The sequence below is a fragment of the Bremia lactucae genome, linkage group LG6 (assembly GCF_004359215.1).
Source record: "Bremia lactucae strain SF5 linkage group LG6, whole genome shotgun sequence".
Classification (NCBI taxonomy): Eukaryota; Oomycota; class Peronosporomycetes; order Peronosporales; family Peronosporaceae; genus Bremia; species Bremia lactucae.
In genome coordinates this window covers 8,384,143-8,403,117 of record NC_090615.1, presented here as the reverse complement: position 1 = coordinate 8,403,117, position 18,975 = coordinate 8,384,143, and the positions used below count along the sequence as shown (strand labels likewise).

The 18,975-nt window shown below is 46.2% G+C and overlaps 3 protein-coding genes across 3 annotated transcripts; 2 read left to right on the top strand and 1 right to left on the bottom strand.

Annotated features, from left to right (window-relative positions):
* Positions 1 to 12,441: 12,441 nt before the first annotated feature.
* Positions 12,442 to 12,714, top strand: CCR75_004751 (uncharacterized protein; the record flags this gene model as incomplete). Its single annotated transcript, XM_067962837.1, has 1 exon — positions 12,442 to 12,714. One exon carries the CDS (start codon positions 12,442 to 12,444, stop codon positions 12,712 to 12,714), a length of 273 nt encoding a protein of 90 aa, XP_067818531.1.
* Positions 12,715 to 12,793: 79 nt separating this feature from the next.
* CCR75_004752 (uncharacterized protein) lies at positions 12,794 to 14,827 on the top strand (the record flags this gene model as incomplete). The annotated part of the gene is made up of 1 exon (XM_067962838.1): positions 12,794 to 14,827. The coding sequence occupies one exon, from the start codon at positions 12,794 to 12,796 to the stop codon at positions 14,825 to 14,827; it is 2,034 nt and encodes a 677-aa protein (XP_067818230.1).
* Positions 14,828 to 16,524: 1,697 nt separating this feature from the next.
* On the bottom strand, positions 16,525 to 16,928 carry CCR75_004753 (uncharacterized protein; the record flags this gene model as incomplete). Its single annotated transcript, XM_067962839.1, has 2 exons — positions 16,525 to 16,735; positions 16,795 to 16,928. 2 exons carry the CDS (start codon positions 16,926 to 16,928, stop codon positions 16,525 to 16,527), a joined length of 345 nt encoding a protein of 114 aa, XP_067818530.1.
* Between the last annotated feature and the right edge of the window lie 2,047 nt (positions 16,929 to 18,975).

Here is an 18,975-nt window from a genome sequence, read left to right as displayed (position 1 = left end):
ATACAGTTTCCGTTTAACCCTCTTTAAGCTAGTTGTCTTAAAGAGAAGACTTCCTCTGCACGTACTAGTGTACGTGAAGTGACGTAAGGCACCACTCGCAACTGAAGCAGTGCGAAGTGGATTTGTACTGAAGCAGTACAAATCGTAGTGCCCCGCTACACAAACCAGTCCTGTAACGGGCTAAAAATGCCCAAATGTTACCCAGTCTCTGTTAGAGTACACTTGGTGTACTTAAGGGGATGGTCAATTACTTAAATATAGTAATTAGACCCACCACTCGGGTGTGGTTTACATTTATGACCAACCCTTGTGTATGTGATGCACATAGGTGCATTCACATTAGGAGGGATGACGCCTAGCGTCATCCGTCACGAGAGGTATCTAGAAAGATACGCTCGCTCGCAATACATATTGACGACATTTTTGATCGGTAAAAATAGGTATTTATATTTAATGCGATTATATATAAATCAGTCTAAAAACTACTTTCTTCTTAGTAAGTGCGCACGAGGAGCCGGATTACCGCTCCCGTGACAACACTTTACTAGAGTACTTAGTGCGTTGGGTGAGGTCGCTAAGGTGCCCACCACAACTACCTCACTGCACGCAAGAGAAGACGGTTTAACCGCTTCCTCGTTGTGCTGGGGTGTGTGTCTAAGAAGAGCGTGGCCGCATTTAGACGTGCCCGCCTACAAGTCCAATCTGAACCGCCGATAAATATATCCGACGACGGTTTTCCGACGGCAATTGTCCGACGGCGGACATTCTAGAAGATTCTAGAACTTAAGGCTTAAAAGTAGCAGAGTTGAACCAAGGACCATAATTTATACTCACTTCCAAATAATCTTTCTCCTGGTCAAGTGTCTTCACTCCGGTTCGTCCTTCGTGCAGACTTTTATCCTTCACTGAGCTTCGCCCCTTTTCGCTTCGCTTCGCCTCGCCAATTTTGATAGGTTGTGAGCCCAATTACCACAGTAAAGTCGTGGAATTTAGCAAAGTTTTTAACACCGACCGTGAATCTTGTCAGTGCACGTACTGCGTTTAATTGGGGCACGCTATTGACAAGTGCTGGACCAAGCTAAATGTGAGAATCGAGGGCCTCAACGCGGTGGCAGCGGGCGAGGACGCGGAGCCAACGATATCCAGTGGAGAAACGACGAGAATGTCTACGACTTTGATCGGGTGGCATTTGCTGTTTCAGCGGAGTATGAAATATCGACGGGCATGTCGACCGCCCACATCCCGGATAACACACCACATGTGCAGCGACAAAGCAAAATTCGCCAATCTTCTTGAGTGTGATGAAGGTGCCGTGTCAGCAGCCGACGGCAACATGGCGGCTATCAAGTGGAAGAAGTCATACTTCCCGATGGAAACATGAGCCATATTGAAATCAAGAACACCTTGTACGTACCAGACATGAAAAAAACTTTCTTTTGGTGCCCCCAATCCTGGCAAGTTTCAAATGGTGTTTGATTGTGGCGAATGCGTGTTTCACGTTAGGATTCGTTTCAAGTAGTGGTAACGGCAAACCTTCTTGATGGACTCTACTGGCTGCGTCCGGCTCAACGATCTGCAAATGCGGCAACGAGCGAAAAGACGATTGATCTGCACGCGCGTATGGATCATGCTCCAAGTGTTGCGCGTAATGGTCAACATGAAGATGACCAAGGATGCAAGTGCACCAATGACATCGGATTTGCCAAGCACTTGCCGCGGCTGTCTGCAAGGAAAATGGTTCAAAAATCATTTACCAGCAACATCAACAAGCGTCATTATGACGCTTCAAGTTGATTCATTTTGACATTTGCGGTCCCATTGAGCAAGAATTACTTGAAGTAGCAAGTATTTGCTACTCATTTTTGATGAAGCTAGCAAATACATGAAGGGTTTTGCGTGCGACCCAAATCGGACAGTGAAGGTCACATCAATGAGATGGCAGAACGTGCTATTCGGACGATTGTTACAGTAAACGCAGTATGCTGCATCACGCCAATCTCGACAAGTGCTTCTGGGCTGAGGCATGATGACAGCAATCTACGTCAAGAATCGACTACCGTCGCCGATGGTCTAAACGGGCCAAGAGCGTCGCTCCTAGAGCGCGCTCTTCTAGACGCACATAATTATTATGGCGTCTTTAAATAAGAGCATAAGACTCCCTATAAGATTGTCCAGGAGTCGAAGCCGAGTGTAAAACACTCGGTAATTTACGTCCGGCAGCCAAATACATGCGTGTCTTTGGGTGCCCTGCATTCTGACTCCAAGGGAAAAGCGACTCAAGTGGAATCTTAAAGTTCGCGTCAGGATTCTCCTAGGTTACGAAGAAGCTTCGAAGGTTTATCGAGTAGCTGATGTTGATGCAGGAAAAAAATTATGAGTCGCGATGTCAACTTCGATGAGTCGGTGTTCGGGTTTCTGTCGACAAGCTTGGATGAAGACGCCGATGACTTTGACTTTAAATATCTCGATATAGATGACTGTGCTGTTCCAGAAACCGATTACATGCAGACAGGAAAACAAATGGGTCGCTTAAGTGAAAGGAAGAATTCGACTAGATAATCACAAGCTGCTCGACCCAAAATGGTGTTGAAGAAGCTAGTCCGCCGTTTGATTCTCGCACGGACGCAGATAAAGAAAAGAGCGATGGTCATGATTTAAAATCCCTCTCCTCTATTATAACGTTCAACTGCCAATGCTATTGAAGGATATATCGACTTATTAGAGCCGAAGACCTTCGACGAAACGGCGAATGGACCACAGCAACTTCACTAGGGCTAGGTAATTTGAACCAAGCGCGAGTCCATGCGGTGTTTCGTCCTGCCAAGCTGCCAAATGACCAAGGTGGCATTGGTACCAAATGAGTGTTTAAGATCAAGCGCAGAGCGGATGGATCTATCGAGAAGTACAAGGTCCGCCTCGTGGCAAAGAATTTTAAGTAGAAGTATGGTATTTTTTACACCGAAATATTCTCGCCGGTTGTCATGTACATGACATTGCGAATGGTCATCGCAATTAGCAAACATTTCAAGTGGCCTCTTAACCACTTTTATGTGTTAATGCCAATTTTGTATGGGATTATGAAGGAGAAAGTCTACTGCGAGGTCCCCGAAGGAGTCCAGCTTGATGATGATTGCTAGTAACTAGGCAAGGCCATCTAAGGACTCAAGCAAGCGTCGCGCGTGTGAAATGAAACGTTTGACGAACTCCAACGCTCTATTGGCTTTCAAGTATCAGCAACGACCCGTATCTATATCTTAAAATCTTGGACGGACATTGGGTGCTTCTGCTGGTCTACGTGGACGATGTGCTGGTTTCTGAAAGCTCGCCTAAACTGGTCAAACGTACCGAGAATGGTCTCAAGAAATGCTTCGATATGACGGGCAGTGGCAAGTGTGCATTCGTTCTCGGCATCGAGCTGATTGACAACCCAAACGGAAGCTTAACGATGTGCCAACGCCGCAAACGCGGACGACATTCTCAAGTGTTTTGGGATAAACGAACGCAAAGCTGAAGTCAGTCTGGTTGATGTAAGCTTCTGGATGCTTCCAAGTGATGCAGCAACCAAGGTGAATGCTCCGTTTCGCGAAGCAGTCGGTGTACTTATGCATCTAACGACTGCGACGCGTCCAGACATTGCGTATGCTGTCGGATATGTGTCACGCTTCATGGGGAATCCCAAAGAAGAACACAGGATTGCGGTCAAGCGCGTGTTAGGCGCATGGAATATGTTTCAAGCCAATCGACAAGATAGGTTCTGTGGATACTCTGACGCCGACTGGGCTAGATACCTTGCGATCGCAAATCAACTTCGGGCTATACGCTCATGTTATTGAGTGCGCCTATATACTGGGGCAGCAAGAAGCGGTCAAGCGTGTCACTTTCAACTAGCAAGGCGGAATACATTGCGCTTAGTTTGTCAATCCAAGAGGGCAAGTGGATTCGTCGCCTGCTTTGTGAAATTCTAGCAGATGCTGATTACATCGCACCAGAACTCGTGATACAAGAAGATAAACAGTCTTGCATCATGATGACAAAGAATCCTGATAATCACGGTCGCGCGTAACATATCGACATCAAGCACCACCACATTCGTGACGAAAGCGCTTCACGGTCCACGCCATAAAGAGCTTACGACAGCTCTTGGCATTCAAGCGAGTTTGCATTAAGGGGGCGTATTGAGGGTTATGGGTTTCAGGTAATGTACACAACCCAAACCGGTCCAATCCGAACCGCCGGTGACTATCTTCGACGAAGCTTTTACGACGGCGATTGTCCACGGCGGACATTGTAGAAGTAACTAGAACTATAGGCTTAGAAGTAGCAGTTGCGAACTAAGGACCTAACTTTTTATTCACTTCTAAGAAATTCTTTTCCTGATCAAGCGCCTTCACTCCGGATCGTCCTTTGTGCAGACTCCATATCTTTTGCTGCGCTATGCCACTTTTTTCGCCTTGCCTCGCTCATTTTAACAAAAAGTACATACCCTTCTGCTAACAAAAATATTTATACGAGCTGAATTAATCTTGACCAACGATCCCGAAAGACGAAAAGTAGCAGAAGGACTGAAGAATTGAAATATGCAAATTTATACATATTAAATTTGCATATTTCAATTCTTCAGTCCTTCTGCTACTTTTCGTCTTTCGAGATCGTTGGTCAAGATATAATTATTTTAGTAATGCCCAGCATTGCACAGCTGCATATCTTGCTTCGAATGCAATAAGCTTGAAGTTTGTGATACAGTCAATAATAATCCCAGATGTCGTACTATAACGGGCTGAAGTACTTAGTGTTACACACTAGTTAAGTACACGTAACGGGGAAGTCAATTACTTCATGTGAAGTAATTTGACCTGCCACTAGGGTGAGGATCACATAGTCCCCCACCCTTGTATGTGGTGCACATAGCTGCATTCACATTGCAAGGGATGACGTATAGCGTCATCCGCGAGCGGAGGTATTCACATCAATACGCTCGCCACGTAGGTATGCACACCTAAAGAGATGAAGTCTATTTATTGGTTTATAAAAGTTTTATATTTAATTTTACTCAAAGATATTAGTCTAAAAACTACTTCCTAGATATTTAGTGCGCACGTGAAGCCGGGTAACCGCACCTGTTTTAAGGTACAAGTTCGTTGTGTGAGGTCGCTTAAGGCACCTATCAAGTACCTCACGGCACGTGAAAGAAGACAATCAAACTGCTTTTTCGCTGTGCTTGAAGGTATGTGCTTGTATTGTGAGGCAGCTTTAGAACCGCCAGCTTTCACTTGCAGTCCTTCCCACTACCCGCATCTCTAAGCGTATTGGTGAGGATGAGTCTCAATGTCGATTGGGCTCATTTCCCCCCCATCTCTCCGAACATCATCCGGAGGTGGCTGAACACTTGGCGTAGGGACTTGTTGAGCACGCCCTGGTCTGGTTGTCCTCCTGAGCATTATGTTGCTCAGTTGGAGCAGTTTGAAGTATTTGTGCTCGGACAGCGAATGGCTGCGTCCGAGGCAGATATCCATGTTGCGGCAGCGTCCGTCATTAAGACGGCAATCAACCGAGGCCCATTCAAATGGACCCACCCAAATTCGATGGGACTGCAGCTCGCACGATTGCCTGCTAGCTACTAGCCGCGGAGCAATGCGATGTAGCTTATCTCAAAGAGGATGACACCCGGATGATGTCGTACGCCATGTCGCATTTGCACGGTTTGGCCTCAGAGTGGGCTTCTCGGCCCATTTGGCGGATAGTAAGTCGTTCGCTACATGGGCGATCTTTAAATCAAAAATCGCCATGTATCAGCCGCCGAACAACGAAGTGTTGCTTCAGGCGCACTTCTTTAGAACGCGACAGGCGAAGCGACCCCTGCAAGAATATGTGCCGGAAATGCATTCGCTGTCGGCATCCATTACTGTGGTAAACTCGAATACGTTAACGTACTCACGCCCATGAACGGACTGCGGCAAGGCCCATCGCAACATGATGTTCTTATGGATATCTCCATCTGCTTGATAGAAAGAGAGATTGTGACATTGACGGAGGAAAAGACAACTCCAATTGCCTAAGTTAAGCGGTGGCCCTTCAACAGTGCCTTGGCGACAGCTTTGTAGAAGCCGTCGGCCGAAAGGTTGGATACCACCCCTATGGAATTGGGCGACGCAGACGTAACCTGCTATAATTGTGGTAAGCAAGGCCATAGGATGGCTCGGTGCTATGCCAGAGCCCCTGCTGGTGCTAAGACGCCCAACATGAGCACTCCCTACGAAGGGGGTTTATCGAGCACTGAGAATTCAGGAAATGCAGGAGCGCAGTAGGGGCAGGATGCCCTACTGACTCGGACTCTGAAGCTACCCTTAAGTTCAGAGTTATCGAACAAATGGGAAGCATAGTCCCTGAGGTTCCGAAATTTCGGACCTCAAGCCTGCTGGTCTATAGTGCTCGAGTACGAGGATACGACCATATGATGACTACTCTTGTGGATTCGGATGCATTACGCAATGTTGTGTAACACTTGCGCTTTAAAACAGAGACCGGCGATATACGAGTCGCTTTGCCAGGATGGCAAGCGAGAATAAGCGACCGTTCGTGTAGCGAACGGCACCTCGTTGAGTTTGTGGGAGTTCAAGTCGACTTCGCCTTCAGTTTTAGTGACTAATCCTGTAGAGATAAGTTCACGGTGCTAGGTATGGAGACTCATCCTATGCATGCCATGGTTGGCAAGACACCATTCTCGGAAAGACTGACGTACACTCACATTTGCTAACTCTACGCAGGAGACCGGAAAGGATGTGCTTCTGCGAGAGGCCTATGCAACTGATGCCGTGTCCAACACAGTTGAAAGTTTACTGACACGAAGTCAGGTGACACAAAGTCCCTCTCAGCTCGGAGAGACTGGTGTAGTCAAAAAGGACGATGACAAGTTGTCATGCATTTAATGGTCCTGCTCAGAGCCAAGGGCCTGTGGAAGTAGATAGCGAGCTGGCAGGTAGTCAAGCGTCGCAAGAGCCGGCATAGATTTTAAAGCCTGGTGCAATTGGAAGTGGTACGTTCGCCGAGAAACTCCTTCCGGGTCAAAGCTCGTGGTGACTCGGAAAACGAGACCTGATAAATAAGGACGAACAAAGGCACGTCAAAATGAGTGACCTTTGAATGAGTCCCGGCCAAAGAGGACGTGAGATGTTCGAGGCCGTCGAGGACAAAATGGCGGAGGCATCCTCAGTCGAGGTGCTCCAGCACGCCTTGGGATCTTCTGAGGAGATAGTAAAACTCACAAAGATGTTGTGGGATCTGTTCCTGTCCAAACTTAGGAGAGCTCCACCAGGTAGTCGCACCAGCTCCAGAAAAAAACTTAGTAGACTGTTGATCGTCGTCCGAAGTGGACGAGAGTGTCTTAGAAAGAGACAAAATTAATTGATTCGTTGCTCAAGGCTGGGATGCCTTAAAAGACAGCCCGTTTCTGAAATTCTGTGAAAATTCCGTGATGTGTTCCTAAAAGAAGTGTCGAGTCCCCTACCGGTCTATATTTACATAGAACACGAAAGTGATTTGGAACCTGGCATGTGACCAGGCAATGACCGTTGCCGAAGGAACAAGTCGATTACCTCGATGACTTCTTCGACAAGCTAGCCAAGGCGGGACATGTCCATGAGAGCAAGTCGCGTCACTGCAGCCGGACCTTCTTTATGCGTAAGGCCACAGGTGTTTGGCGCGTATTTCCGTTTACAATGAACTAAACATGGCCACCATGCCGATGCAACCGCTTCCCGCGTGGAAATGTCTTGTTGAATTCCATGTGAAAGTCAACTATCTTTTTTTTGCGTTGGATTTGAAGGATGGCTTCTATCAGGTACTTATGCGAGAGTCCGACGTAGTCAAAACGGCAGTAATCACACCAAGTGGTATGCTTTGGGAGTTGATTCCGGTGCCCCAAGGGTTAAAAAGCGCACCGGCAACATTCAACCGGGTGGTGGCTCACGTGATGCGTCAGCACCGTGCCTACGCCCCATTACTTTGACGACGTATTCGTGCATAGTAAGGCCGAGGACGGCAATAGAGTCGCACAAGCGTCATTTAGACGCTGTGTTGTAGACTTTAAAGGACGCCCAATTGTACGTCAACTTGCAAAAGTGCGTCATAGGGGTCCCTGAGATACCTGTACTGGGCTGCATCGTTGGTACACATGGTGTACGAGCAGACCCAGACAAGGTAAAATCAGTAAAGGAATGGCCAATCCCACGGCATGTGAAGGATTTGCGCCAATTCCTAGGGCTCGCTAATTACTTGCATAAGTATAGCAAGAATTATGCGGAGCAAACTAAACCATTATCTGATCTCCTTAAAAAGGACACAGAATGGGTTTGGTTAAAAGAACAAGAAGATGCGTTCACATCAGTGAAGCAATCTCTTGTAGAGGCACCGGTCTTGGCATTGCCAGACGCGGATAAGCCCTTTAGCGTCGTCTGCGATGCAAGTAATTTTGCAATCGGCAGCGCGCTCATGCAGAAGGATGACGACGGCGTTGACCGTGTCATCTCTTATCAGTCCCGGCTATTAAAAGCCGCGGAACTGAATTAACCTGTGCATGTCAAAGAGCTACTTTCAATAAAGTATGCTCTTGTCAAGTTTCGTGTGAACCTACTGGGCACCGAACTATTTGTGGTTTATACGGATCACGCATCATTGCAGACCGCAATAAACTCACCGCGCTTCTCGCCTAGAATGGCAAGATAGCTTACATTCTTTTTTGAACTTAATTTCAAATTAAAATACAAGCCGGATCAGTCAAATATCTTGACTGATGCGTTACTGCGCAGACCTGACTTCGAGACAAGACACCAGGAAAATGTGTCTCGGGCTAACGAGACAAGCTGATTGTCCTCCGAATAAATGAGAGCTATGGTAGTGTCGCCTGCTGTTGGATCACTTCGGTGGACGAAATGTATCCCTTCCGTCGCAATTGAAGGCGAAGCTAAGTCGGTTTATCTGCAGCGATGGCCTGGTATGGCATCAGCTGTCATCTTGTGATCCCTTAATAATCTATGCCCTTCATGAAAGAGACCTCAAGCTAATGATTCTTCACGAGATCCACGAAGGGGCCGTAAGAAGACATTTTACGAGTGTCAGAGAAATTTTGGTGGCCAATATTTGCTTCTGTGAACAGTGTTAGCGCATAAAGCATGCACCTTCCAGCAGTGCGCCATTGAAGCCGCTGCCGATTTCAACTGATTGATGAAATTCGGTCAGTATGACCTTTTTGTTTGGCATGTCGCCTGACCACAAGGGTCAAACGGGGCTAATTGTCGACAGACTGAGCAAAATGGTGCTTTAGCACCATGTAGCACCACAATCTCAGGCAAGGAGGCAGCTTGCTAGTTCCTAAGAATTCACGTGTATCGACGACACGGGATGACAGAGTCCATAGTATTGGACCAGGATCCGCGTTTTACGTCGGGATGACAGAGTCTATAGTATTGGACCAGGATCCGCGTTTAACGTCGTTTTTTCGCATCATGTCTTTAAGCTGCTGGGTAGATACGCCTGCCACAGGACGAACAGCGAAAGATAGAACCAATAGGCAAAAAATGAGGTAGTTCCCGAGAGCCCTTTATTGGGAAGAATGGGCCGATGGCCATACAGAACGTGCTAATCGAGTCGTGGCGGATGTGTTGCGCGCATTAGCGACTCCTTAGGAATGGATCAACCAATTGCCCTTCGTGGAGTTCGCTATCAACAACAGTGTCCACGTCAGTACGGGTGAGACACCGTTCTATATTAACGGACTGCACCATCCTCGGACGCTAGTCTCGATTGTGCGCAGGCCGATTCTTAGTGCGGGAGGGCCCCTCACTACACTCGGTGAGGTTAAGAAAGATAGACACAGATTCGCCGAAGTGAGATGGCCCGTGAGGGGCATCAGTCTACGGCAGAAACGTGCCCTGGTAATCCTTCCAGTTTATCAGTGGTCACGACACATTGCGGAGTCATGGCAAGAAGTGCCTGTGCTCCTAGAAGATAACAAAGATCCGTTTTTGGCAGCTACGACCTACGACCGACCTCTCGGTGGGATCATAGGGGAGCTTGATGTTACAAGCATGAGCAAAGCTTAACGTTTTAGGGATGAGCGATTAGCCATCACACGAAAAGTTTGTGACGATAACAAGCGCACAGGACAAGCAATAGCAATATGGGGACAAACATGGTCGCAAAACAAAGAACGCTTCAGTGTTGGAAAATTGTACTACGAAGTACTGCTACTCTACCTAAAAACCGTTTATGCATTGCCTAGTGGTACTGCCACGCTTCATCGCACCATTTATGGTGGTCAAGGAGGTTAAAGTCTTTAATTTTAGGCTGACCCACCGCATATGAAGACCCACCCCGTCTATTCGCAGTTGTCTAAAACGTATGTTAATCCAGACGAGATCACATATTCGCATTCGTCTAAAGAGATTGATGGTGACGCCGACCGTGAGTCGAGCGGCGTTCAGGTGGGGGTGACGAAGAACGTGAATAACTTCCTGCCGCAAACTTCTCTCACCTGCTTGACGTTGGTCTCTCGACACCTGCTTCTCCAAAGGTCCAGCCAAATTTTGAGCCTTTCGTAACCCTGGCGGTCCTTAGAGCGAACATCGAGGAAATTCGAAGTCAGTCGCTAACCTTGACTTTCGTGGTTTCCGATCCGTCGTTCAGTATCGCTGAACGGAAGCAGGATAGGCTGTCACGAGTGGATGCTGCTGGGAATTAACGTGTCCTTGTTGATACGTTACTGATTCATCGCTCCGTGAAGCATAAACTTCAGATCCTCGTTACATGGAGAGGATCCCGAAGAGTTTTTACTCTCGGGAACCGGTCGACGCCCTGCGCGTCGACGTACCGGGACTGGTGTCTGCCTATGAAAAGGAGCACCAGCTGGAGCCTCTCCGCTAGTTTCCAATGGACTAGCAGGGGCAGCGTGATCAAGAGAAGCAGGGGGTTCAGTACCGCACATGATTTCTCTCACATGCAAGCGAGCAAAGTTAATTCGCTGCGACCGTCATTTCGCCAAATCGGAATGTGGCTGGAAACAGCGCAGGAATTCTGCTTCGTATTGGTCGGTTGTTTCATTCGAACGCAACACGACCGGAGTCGAGGAAATACGGCCAAATAATTTCCCTTGAGTTGTTCACGAATGGTAGACACAATAATACTTATGAGCGTCTATAGTGGTACGCTCTAAAGCGACGGATAAGTTCCATCCGAACGAGGCCACTCGGATGGAGGTGGCATAGGTAGTTTAGTTCACATACTAGTCGCTTAAGGAGTGAATGAGAGGACTGTAGCGGCGCGTTGTTAACGGCTCGCTGTCAATCGTTCCTTCCGTTGACGATGTTCGCAAAACTGTAATTACTCTTAAAGTAGGGGTAGTGTATCGGGCTAGCTGCCTCGTGTTACACGCCCGTTAAGTACTTTTACGGTGAGGTCACTTGTAATGTGGTGTATCGTTACATGAAATTTACAATCAAAGGTTGTTAATTAATTAATATTATCTAAAAGGTAGATAATATTTGGAGAATAGTACTTTACATGGTAATATTCTAAAAGCTTATCCATTGGAGGATATATACCATTATATCTACTTTCTCCGCGGTCCAGTCAGCGCTGGACGCGCGCAAAGAGAAAGACAGATAAGACTTTATTACATGTTTTGTATTAGTTTATAATTAAGTTAGTATTAAGTAAATAGACAAGAAGAACTTAATTATATTAATACAGTTTTTAGTTAACCCTCTTTGACAAGTGTTTTAAGAGAGTCTTCCTCTGCACGTACTAGTGTACGTGAAGTGACGTAAGGCACCACTCGCACTGAGGTAGTGCGAAGTGGACTTGTACTGAAGCAGTACAAGTCGGCAGTGCCTCGTTACATCCCTTAACTGGTGTGAAATTAATTGACCTGCCACTAGGGTGAGGTTCACAATAATGACACACCTTAGTTTATGTGATGCACACAGATGCATTCACATGAAAAAGATGACGTCTGCGAGCTGAGGTATGTAGAATAAATATGCTAGCCATAAAAGGATGCACATCTACACAGATGGCATCTAATCATATATTTAATCATGTTAAATACAAATCAGTCTTACACTTACTTCCTAGAGAATAGTGTCACACTAGATATTTAATTAGAAAATTATGCAAACAGGTTCGACTAATTTAACTTTATTACTCTAGCTCTGCTGCCGGCTGATCGAGCCGCTACATGCTTAATCTTCTTTCACTCCTAACCGCATATCATCTCCATATTTTGCCACATATGTGAATTCGATCCTTCAAATTTCTTTCAGCCATTTTTGCTTTGATTGGTAATATTAGATGCCAAATTATCCAGTAACATCATCTTTTGTGTAAAAACTGCTTTTTTTTCACTGTCCTTTTACAGCCATTTAGTTTAAGCGTAAATTACAGCAATCCATGAAGGTCCGTTCATCTGTGAAGCGCATGTGTGACGGCTGCAAGGTTGTCCGCCGAAGAAGAAAAGTGTACGTTATCTGTGATCGCAGCCCCAAGCACAAGCAGCGTCAAGGCTTTCACACCAGTGCTTCGCCGCGAGAGAATTCCGTCGTCGCCGCTGCCTGCTGGCCTAACGCAAGTTTTCAAGCAGCGCTTAAGCAGATGCTTTTCCCGGGTCTCGCCTCCTTCCAAGCTTTCCGCTCTGCTGCCATTCAGATCCCTAAGCTTTGGTAGACGCCATATGCTTTATTGCAACAAACTCGTTCTACTCCAATTTAGCTATAAATCAAGACAGGTGAAGGCTAAAAAAAAAATGCTTAGCAATTGCTTAAAATTAGACATTGTTAATTCCGAACGTATGAAGTGTTGGTCGACGCACTCCCCCGTGTTGGCCCTGCTTCTGCTAGCACAAGCAGCGTTAATTGATCTCTGTATCACAGCAATTACGCGTTCGGCAGCGCGTTTCTTTTTGCCTGAGGAAGCACAGCAGCAAAAGCTAAAGCCCGTGCTGGAACATCTCGAGGCATTCGGCATCTTGCAATACCAACCCGCCGATCACCAGGCTTCATGGGGAACGCTGTTGTCTGATAGTGCACATTTTGACTTAGTCTGGAGCGTAGGCATTTCCCCACCACTCGCACAACTCGAACTTCCATATCAGTTTAACGCTAAGGTGAACCACCTACCCGGGGCTGAGCGCCTCACGTCGCTTGATGCACTCGGACAGCATTTGGCAGCGCAGCAGCACCATGTCAAGTTCTTTTTTTACTTTGTACCGGCTCATTATGAGCTACCACGTGATCAGGCGCTGCTAACCAGCGCATACACAAAGGTGTTAAAGAAAAATATGTACTCTCCCAAGCGCAGCCGTGATAAGAACGTGTTTCGCCGCTTCTTGCTGCGTGAGCGCGATGCGAACGATAATAATGACGTTACTCAGCGCGCTGAAGTTTTTGTTTCAGATGAGGAGTTGAAGCTCAAGCTGCAATCAAGCGCTTATAAAGGGAAGTCGGTCGTGGTGGATCAGTACGTCGAGCCACTGTTGCTGGACAATCACAAGTTTCGTGTTGGATTTTACGTTGCGGTGATGTCTGTTGATCCGCTACGTGTATATGTTTACAATCATGCGCTAATTCAAATTGCCAAAAGCGAATATCCAAGCGAATTGATGGTTGATACTGACCCATCCACGTACAATTATGATCATCACATAGCTCCATGGGATTTTCCCGATCTTCAAGCATATTTCCATGAGCTGCCATCTGCTTCTCGTGAGGGCACGAACGCTTGGCAAGTAGTAAAAAAATATTTGCGGAAACAGGGAATCGACACGAAGCACTTACAAAACGAGGTTGATTCTTCGATCGCTAAGGTAGTACTAAGCAGCCGCGGATACTTTCAGGGTGGATTAGCTAAGGTGAAGCGTGCGAATGCTCATAAAGGTGATGGGGGCACTCCATCAGATCTGAGTGATAGCTTTTTCGATTTTTGGAGATTTGAATTCGAATTTGACGATGTGGCTAAGCCATGGCTGGTCCGTGTGGTTCCTAATCCATCACTAAAAGGCGTATCATCCGTATTAGGCACAGATGAGGCAGTAAAAAAGGGATTAATCCACGACTTGCTTAATTTAGTAGGCGTATACCCTCAGACCCGACGTCCATTTGGAAAGATTCATCGCCCTCCAACAAATTCTACCTTTTGCATGGATAAGTGTCACGACCAAAATCGTGCATGGGACACATCGTGTTGGTCATGCCCGGGCTGGTTTTTGCCGCATGTTACACGCAAACTATATGATGCAACATCAGAATACGATCGACGAGGAAATTTCAACCTTGTCTTTCCGTCGTTTGATCAGGAACTGTCTACATTTTTAGACACTGAGCTATCCGAGTATGATATCGCGTTTAGTCGGTACTTAAAGTCTCTCTCTAGCAGCTACTCAAATCTCGTGGATTTTCCAGCGTCTGACCGCGCGGTCATGTGTGTATACCGCGAGCACTGCAATCACCACGGGGATTGTGTCAATGGCATGTGTTCTTGTGACAGCAATTTTGAGGGCCGAACTTGTTACATCCCAAAAGACATTAACCAAGAGGGATATTCCCAGCGCAAATATGGTGATGTAATACTTCAGGGTGCCGAGCTATCGAAGGATAAGGTCGAGAATCTGACCGAAATACATCAGGACCGTAAACCGCCACGAATTGACGGCATCTCTGGTGTGGGCTTGGGGTTCCTTACAATTCTTCTGTGTACGCTTGTCATTTTCATTTATCGATTTTTATTTTCGCGTAAATCTAGCGGGTGCAGCGATCTTCCTCACGATGGCAAGGCCATTTAATGGGGTATCCTCTTAAGCAGCCGGAACAGGTTGCACCTCAAAGAACATTACAATGAGGAATAATTTTTTTCAGAGCAAGACTGAGGATGTTGGACATCAGGAGGCTGAGATGTGGAATAGCACAGTCGAAAACCGAAGAAGGAATACAATGTTATGCACTAAACAGCCACTGATGGGGCTATTTGAGTATTTGTGTGTTGTGATCCTAAAATTGAGCCTAGCGCTGGCTTACTTATAAACTTCAAATTAGGGAGCGGTAGCCACACACCGGGCGTATCGTTACATGAAATTAACATTTAAAGGTTGTTAATTAATATATAATCTAAAAGGTAGATAATATTTGTAGGATATTATTTTATATAGTAATATTCAGAATTCTTATCCATAAATAGATATAGACCATTATATCTATTTATTCCGCAGACTAATCAGCGGTAGGTAATCAAAGAGAGTTACAGATAAGATAGAGATAAGAATTCAATTACATGTTTAGTATTAGATTATAATTAAGTTAGCATTCACAAGATAGAAAGAGAGACACTTAATTATTTTAATACAGTTTTCATTAAACCCTCTTCAAGCTAGTTGCCTTAAAGAGAAGTCTTCCTCTGCACGTACCAGTGTACGTGAAATAATGTAGGGCACCACTCGCAACTGAAGCAGTGCGAAGTGGACTTGTACTGAAGCAATACAAGTCATAGTGCCCCGTTACACACCACACACCCCTCCCTCAATGGATGTTCTGTGAATGCCGACATGGTATAAAAGCTACCGCCTCACACACCACCCAAAACAACACGAGAGAGTGAATCCATGGCAGTGGTCAAAAGGTGCTCTCTTAAGTCAACAATTTCTCTCTATATTTTTGCGGTTTCGCTTGGATATGTTTCCCAGCGGTGGTCAATGTCTGGCCAAACCGAATCAGCCTTCAACTTCAACGCCTAGTAGTGCTACCAAGCGGAGAAAGTATCGTACTGTGAAATCCCAGTACGATACTTTCTCCGCTTGGTAGCGTGCAGCGAAACGGCAGGGTTGTAACGCTTGCTCTTCTCCAAAAAACATGACAGCGCGTGTGTATGTCTTTGCAATGGCGGCACCCATATCTGACATAATTAGCCAAAATGCCTGGTGACAGGGGCCAGCAAGCCAAGCGAGAGTGGTAAGGTGACGGTCTACCAGTCCTTTCTCCAGGTAATAGCACTCGTTAAATGGCTTGTTTACAATGAGTTCTTCGGCCAATTCCTTCCTAATTGCTGGCCAATCAGACTCAGAACGTCCTAATGCCACTGCAATGGCACGGAATCCACAGTTACCGTCTCCTTCGACATCCAGTTTTACTTCGGAAATTGCTTCTATGTAGGCTTCTGCAGCGGTTTTTTCCTTGCCGATTTGAGACTTCATTAGTCGACTCTGCATCAAGCTTAAATGATGATCAATCTATTAGTCTCGAGTGGGAAATGTAGCCTAGCAGAAAGATGCTACTTTCACATACCTAAGCGCAAGTTCATCCTCTGAAGCACTCTCAATGTCAATCCCCACACTTTTAGTCTTGATGTCACCTCCCGTTGCTAGCGAAGGACATGTGGTTTGATAATGGCCTTGCCCCTTGCAGTGACCGCATTTTCTTTTTTTCTTCGCTCTTCTTTTTCGCAATGCTCGAAATGTGATGGGTCGCGCTTTGTTGACGACGAGTTTTTTTATCCTTTAGGTCGCCCACGAGTACGGACAACATCTGGATTATTCATATTGGTCATTGTTGGTTGGGATGAAAGTAGTCCTTCCATAAAAGTGCGTAGCGCAGCCTGCTGGCGTGAATCCATCTTTTGGTAACGGGTTTTGATTGAGCTTATGATCTCATCAAGACTTTTTTCCTGCTGTATGCTCTGCGGAGGCAGCGTTTCTTGTAATCTACAGTGCTTGTGAAAGTATAAAACTTGTAGGATCGTTTTTTGCAAGATCTGCAATACCTTATGCTCGCAAGGTAGTCCCATTGTCCCCATAAAATATCCCTTACATTCGGTATTGTTGCTTGGATCAATTGCCAGTTGATACTGACTATGCACAATATACAACGCATGTGCTGAAACACAGCGGACTCCATTGCTCCAAAATGGAGCTTTCAGCTCAGACTACCTTTTCGGCTAATTTCTCGTCTTTGAGCATCTTCTGCAAGAACAATCTTCCCATATACCTCATCCAGGTCAAGCGTTGAAGTGGCTATCCATTGTTTAATGAAGGCGTATCTACATTCGACTCGCGAGGTGACTGCATGTCCGAAATGACGAATGTTCATTGTCCATGAAGCAACAAAACGCTCTTTATGGTTGTTCAGCCAGTAGTCCTCTAGATAATTTGCAACTTGAAGAGTCACTTGACCGAAGTGATGCTAATTTGCTAATAAAATCCTGTTCAGTGTGTGCCTTACAAAGTGTCATCCATTTGTCCCAGAAGTCCTTGTATTCATCCTCTGCTCTGAAATGCTTTTTGGTGTTTGCTTGGACATTCTTGTTAATATGCCACATGCAAATCAATACAGCAGCATTGTAAAAGGTACTTGTTATTCCTGCGATGAGCGCAAGCTCCCTATCAACCAGCACAGCAAGTTCATTCTCATTCGACTATGAACGAAAGCAAGTTTGAAACTGTTAAAGGGCCCAAGCGTAATCAGCCACTGATTCTTCCAAAAGAAAAACAAACGCCAGTGATACTGTCTGATTTGTTGACGTAACTTCAACGATGTGCAACAGTGGCATTTTATACTTATTCGTTTTATAAGTGGAATCCAAAATAAAAACCGCATTTTTAGAGAAGTCAGCAGCGACGGAAATACCACTCTTTGGCGCGAAGAACAGGCAGCGCAATCCACCACTATCATTTGTGAGAAGCCTATGGAAGATGTTATCTTCTTGAAATCGGGCCAGGAGTGCCTCGAAAGGACGACGACCGTTTAATGCTGAATTTCTTCCTTTGTGCTTTGCATTGTAGATGTCTTTGCTGATTAGGTTGCACTCTGTATCATTCTGACGTAGCGTTGCCAAAACAACAAGCGGCGTGGCTCCGGCCTTCGTCATTTCAATTACTTGACGTCGTTGTTGCGGCCGAATTACTCGGTTAGCAGCATATGCAGAGGGATCTTCAGCAGGGTCATGACCAATGTGCTCATCATTAACAATGTCACAGTTCCATGTAACACCACTCGCACTGAAGCAGTGCGAAGTGGATCGAACTGAAGCAGTACAGTCAGTAGTGCCCCGTTACTCCTGGTAGCACTTTGTAGTCCGTCCAAGGACCACAGTTCCATCATCGAACCTGGACATGTGAGATGATAATGGAAATACGCATCACTTTCGCGTGATAGCTTCTCCTTTTAAGTGGCATAGAAAGGAGTGCGGTCGATCGAATGAATTCGACCCTAGGGAACGATGCCATCTTAGCCATGCTGTCAATTTGGACAGAGTTGCCCTCCATTCAGCCATCGCCAAGTTCATACAACATGAACTTGACGAGGCGAAAGAGAAGGTAGCCTTGCTTAATCAGCAAGGCTCTCAACAGGCAGAACTGTTGAGGTTACAACAGGTATAGACCCCTGTACCTGGGATCACGCACACGCGTCGTCCCGAAACCTTAAAGACTGACATCTCTAAGTATAGGGGAGACAAAGAAGACTCCCTCTTGAGATGGTTTGTCGAGTTGGACGATGCCATAAGGGCACGTCACATTGTCGACGAGCAAATGCAAGTCGCATTTGCCCAATCAAATTTGGCAGGTCGTGCCAAAACAACTTGGGCATTGGGCCTTAAGTTGCGCGACCCATACGTCCTTGGGTCGCTAGAGGCTTTTAAAGCCCGGCTCAAACAGACGTTTGAACCGCCTAGGGCTGAGTTCAGAGCTCGTTCAGAGCTTCTGAAACTCAAGCAAGGCAAGCGTGATGTTCACGCATATGCCCAGCACATACGACTCTTAGCGAGTTGTATCACAAATAACCCAGTCCATGAACACACGTTAATTACGGTGTTCATGCAAGGTCTTACGGATGATCCCGTAAAGACCCACCTGTTCCGCTTGGAACTGGATACGCTTGAAGAAGCAATATCCGTTGCGGAACAGGAGGACTTTAGCTTGAGACAGGCTCAAGCTAGTTCGTCATC